Raw genomic sequence first — 4,521 nt, 5'->3', positions numbered from 1 at the left:
GGAAAACCCTGGCTTTGGGCTCTGTAAGTCACATGAACCCCTCTTAGCTTTTCAAATTTGAGCACTAGTAGAAAACAGCAGGAAAAAGGTTTTCTGAATTACACGTAATGGGACAAGGAGTGAAAAGAAGGTAAATGGAGGAAGAGTAATTTTCAAAACCAAGTGTGGGAAGGGGGTGTAGTGGGGGGCTGTTTTGTATTCTTAATAACCCGATTCCAGCAGCTCCATAACGCCAGTTTTTGAAAGTGGAAATAGTTCTTGGGTGTAAACTGCAGCAGCTCCGGGGTCGAGCAGAGAGGTGAAGGGTGGTTGAGGAGCAAGCCCGTAGTCCTGTTGGCAGGGCAGGGAGCCAGCCCTCTTGCAAATCACGTTATACTTAAACTCTTAACTATACAGATTTGCAGGGTTTCTTTATGTTTCCTGTAGATGGAAGTAGTTTTGAAGTTATTAAAATACAATTGTTTCTTGCTAGAGAACAGGATTTAAGCTGCCTGGGAACAGCTGCTTTATGAAGGGTATCTATGTGGGAGGAGGTTAAAAGGCATAATCATGATATTTTCAGAAATGCTTAAGTCCCTTTTTGTGTAATAAGCCCCCTTGAGAATTTTGTAACCAACTGAATATATTTCAAGTAACTGATGCTGCTTTTGAGACTTAGAGCGGGTTTACTTGTGATTTCTTGGTGGTTGGTGAGCTGATTTGTTTTAAGTTGGGTGGGAACAGATGGCAATATTAATTGCCTGGGCTCCTTCTTCTTTAGCCAGTCTTTACATGGCTATTCCCTTGTTTGCAGCTTGTTGTTCCTGGGAAACCAGTTCTCTCGTGTGTCCTGTCTCGTTTCACAGCTCTTGTGGCACCTTCTGGGCTGAGCCGGGTCAGCTGGAAGTTGTCTCAGCCTCACTGCTGGTTGACCATGTGTGTTTCATTGCTGGAAATGGTCATGCTATGTCTGACTCCTCCTTAGTTTGAAGCAATATTGCATTGGGAATGTAAATGGAAATTCTCTTCAGACTTTTCAATTAAAAACAAAACGCAAGACTGTTTTTAAAGGCGAGGTTTTGCCTACATAGCCTGAATATTTAGCTTGTGAAGCACAAAAAAAACTGATTAAAAAAACCCCAAAACCCAGAAGCAGGATTTTTGTCTTGGTTTTAGAACTTGTAGTTAAATTCATCATTCTAGATAAGTATTGTTTATTCATTTCATGTGTGTGTGTATGAATTAAATTCAGATGGAGTCAGAGGGGAACTGAAATTAAAATGAGGAATTATGTCTTTGTTGAATTCCTTAGAAATTTCTCAGTCATTAGTATCAAGGGTCAGATGATAAGAGCTGTGTGGTGAGCCTTTTCCATGCTGTTACAATGAAGAGTGGGAAAACCCCATGGCCATGATAGCTGTACCCATTCCCTAGTTACCAGCACTTGTAATGAACCAGGAGAGAGAAGCAGGTGGGAAGCATGGTGGAAGGGGTGGTTGTGGATGGTGCCTTGCTCACCACTCCCAGCCCCTGGCTGCAGCCTTGCTTTCTGTGTGTGTTACCTTTTGGAAGTAATAGTAATAATTGCCTGATTCTGAAAGGGTATTGAAGCACAAGTTACTTGTAAATATGGACTTTGTATTTAAAAAATGAAGCACTGCATACAAATGCCAAAGTATCCCTAATGTATTTTGAAAGTGCTAAAACAACATTATGGAGCTATCATTGAAGCCAATTTGGAACTCCCTCAATGAGGAAGAAAATGGCATCTCTCAGAATTGTTGTAACTCACGTTTTTTGGGCAGCCCTTGTCCTCAGGACTCCTCCCAGGCCACTCACCAGCAGCAAGCTGAAAAACAAGCCTGCAGGTTAATGATTCATGTGCTCTCCTTATGAACAATGTGATGGTCTTAGTTGAGTTGCATCATTTGTGGGAGATAAAAATTAAGTCAGATATCTATGTGACCTCACATGCAGAGATCAGTCAGGGCTGTCATGTTCTCTGAGGCATCATCATATTTCCTTTCTGTGTCATTTCTATGCCTGTTTCTGTTTCAAGTGTAGATGAAAATGCCTAAGAGCTTATGTTATTAGAAGCGAACTGTTGGCTTTACACGGAAGTTTGGGGAATAACTTGCTCTATTCTGATTCTGTCCTTGATTTCTTGCATCACTTGACAGTTGGTATTTAACCACTCTGTTTTTCCCTAGGACAGAAACAGGATTAACATTGTCTTACCTGGTGGAAAGGATTTCCTTAATTCCCAGTGAGAGGGCCTTACACTGTAATGCGCATGTGTGTAATGACTGAGGTGCCACAAAGTTGGCAGTAAAAAGTCTATGATGATCATTGCTTGATTGTTACTGGTGTAATTTTGTCATCCTCTTCTTATTAAAGCTCCTGTACCATGTATGTCATTTCTAGGTGTGAAAGACTTGAAGAGCAGCTAAATGACCTGACTGAGCTCCACCAGAATGAGATCCTCAATTTAAAACAGGAGCTGGCCAGCATGGAGGAAAAAATTGCCTATCAGTCTTACGAGCGAGCCCGGGACATCCAGGTGGGTGACAGAAGCAAGGAGGCTCAGGTCCTGCCTTCAACCTGCTCTTTCTGTAGCTCATTCACTTTTGAAAGACTTCTCTGGTTCAATATTTGGTTTTAATCCTTGTAGCTTTATTGCTAAACTGCGTATGAAGAGTTCTGGAAGGGCCTTTATTCCATGTCTGACCCTCGGGTATCTCTCCAAGGAACTTCCCTTGTGAGGGCTGTGCCTGTGCAGCAGCAGCAGGTTCACTTGCAGGGGGGAGCCTGCCCCTCCCTGCGGAGCAGCGGTTGTAATTCGGGTGCAGCAGAGCGGAAGCCTGCACCCGTGTTTGCACACGTTTTGTAGGACCGTGTTTGAAAGTGATGGGCCATGAGCTAAGCACTTTTTTTTTTTTGGTAAAAGCAGACCCTAGGGTGTGTCCCTGTGTCACTAGTTTTACAGCTGCGGTCACATACAGCTAAGGGAAAATGGCTTTGGGTATCCACTGCACTGAGTCAGGAAACAATACTTTCTGCTGGTTTTGCCCAATCAAAGAGGTGTTTTTAAAAGAGAAATTTCTTCCAGTATGTGCAAGACCAAAGCTGTGGAAACAAGTGATGAAGTTGAAGGGTTTTCACAGAGCAAAAGACCTGGGAAATTATCTGGGCAGATGCTAAATCTTGAAAAGAAAGACCTATTCGGAAATGGGTCTAGCATCCATTTTAAGTGCTTGTTGTGCTAGTTTTAGCAGGCATCTCCGTTCCGATCACTGATGTGGATATTTATAGTGTGAGCAGAGCATTGTAGGTCAGAGTTCTCCCTCTTTCCTCCCCCTCGAGGTGCTGCAGCCAGGTGATTTCCTCTGCAGACAGAGCAGGCTGTGCTTTTGGGACGCTTGTAGATCCAGCTGCAAGTCCAGTTGGGTCCATGTCCTTCCAGGCTGCTCGTGGTTAGAACAGGCTGAGCAGTTTTGTGCTATACTTTCATGGGCTGTTACTGAAGAGAAGCCCTCGCATTTCATTGACCTCCACTGACATGATGCAATGACAGAGAAATGTAACAGGTGACAATGACCTTTAAGTTGAGGTTAAAATATATCAATGTCTGTGGACATTGGTGCCATGGCCTCTGATAGAGTAAACAGGAGGCTCTTCCTTGGGGAGTGTTACAGTACTTGGGTTTTGTTCTCCTCTCTAATTTAACACGGCAGGAATAAGTAAGGTTCAAAACTTAAATTGAAGTGAGGATTTCTCAATAGTTTTTTTTAATCTTCATTAAAAGCGCTGAATCATAAAGTGTAAACTTGCAAACAGGGACAGATGATTCCTCAGCATTGCTGGGGAAAAGGTAAGTGTTGAGTTTTCTTGCATGAAAAACTAGTTAAGAGTGTGGGCTGGTGTTGCAGAGGAACAAATCTGATTGCAGTGATCAGTCTGAGAGAGACTGCTACTTGCTGCAGATTTCTAGATGTTACCTGATGGTGGCCTTTATGTCTGAGAAAAGCAACACTGCAGGAGCATTAATGGAAAAGTTGTAACTGGGTATCTCCAAGAGCAGAAATGTCTCACTGTATTAATTGCCTTAAAACCTCTCTTCTCCCTAGCCCACCCACTGCATGTCATCTGTGTTGTATTGTGGGTTGGGTTGGTCCTGTTGAGGTTCAGCATGGTGAAAGGTCCGTAAACAATCACCCCCAACTCAACAGTGTAGAGATGTTTTGTCCAGGATAGTCATCTCCTTCCACATAGCTTTGGTTTGCCTCTTGCTAGAGGCAGTTTCATAAATCTCATGCCTCTTACCCGTCTCCTTTCTTCAGTCCTTGCAGCATCACCCAGAGCTATGGCAATGCCACACCATGCTGCTGTGCAGCCCCAGCCTTGATACTCCACAGACCTTTCCCTGAGCTCATGTTCACTAAGCAAGCAGAATGTGGCCAAGCCTTTTTGGTTAGTTTCTTTTGTTGTCTTAGTTTTCTGCCAGGTTGACTAGAGAATTGAATGGGCTTACAGAAGGGTTGG

The 4,521-nt window shown here is 43.4% G+C and overlaps 1 protein-coding gene across 1 annotated transcript in view; it reads left to right on the top strand.

Annotated features, from left to right (window-relative positions):
* The window catches only part of TMCC1 (transmembrane and coiled-coil domain family 1), a 10,762-nt gene that overhangs the window by 5,044 nt on the left and 1,197 nt on the right, over positions 1 to 4,521 (top strand). Inside the window, 1 exon segment of the mRNA XM_010014048.1 lies at positions 2,404 to 2,539. Within this exon segment, the coding sequence (XP_010012350.1) occupies positions 2,404 to 2,539 (136 nt within the window).

The sequence above is a fragment of the Nestor notabilis genome, unplaced genomic scaffold (assembly GCF_000696875.1).
Source record: "Nestor notabilis isolate BGI_N333 unplaced genomic scaffold, ASM69687v1 scaffold30724, whole genome shotgun sequence".
NCBI classification, from domain to species: Eukaryota; Metazoa; Chordata; class Aves; order Psittaciformes; family Psittacidae; genus Nestor; species Nestor notabilis.
The sequence above is the reverse complement of the archived record's forward strand: the minus strand, read 5'-3'. Positions and strand labels throughout refer to the sequence as shown.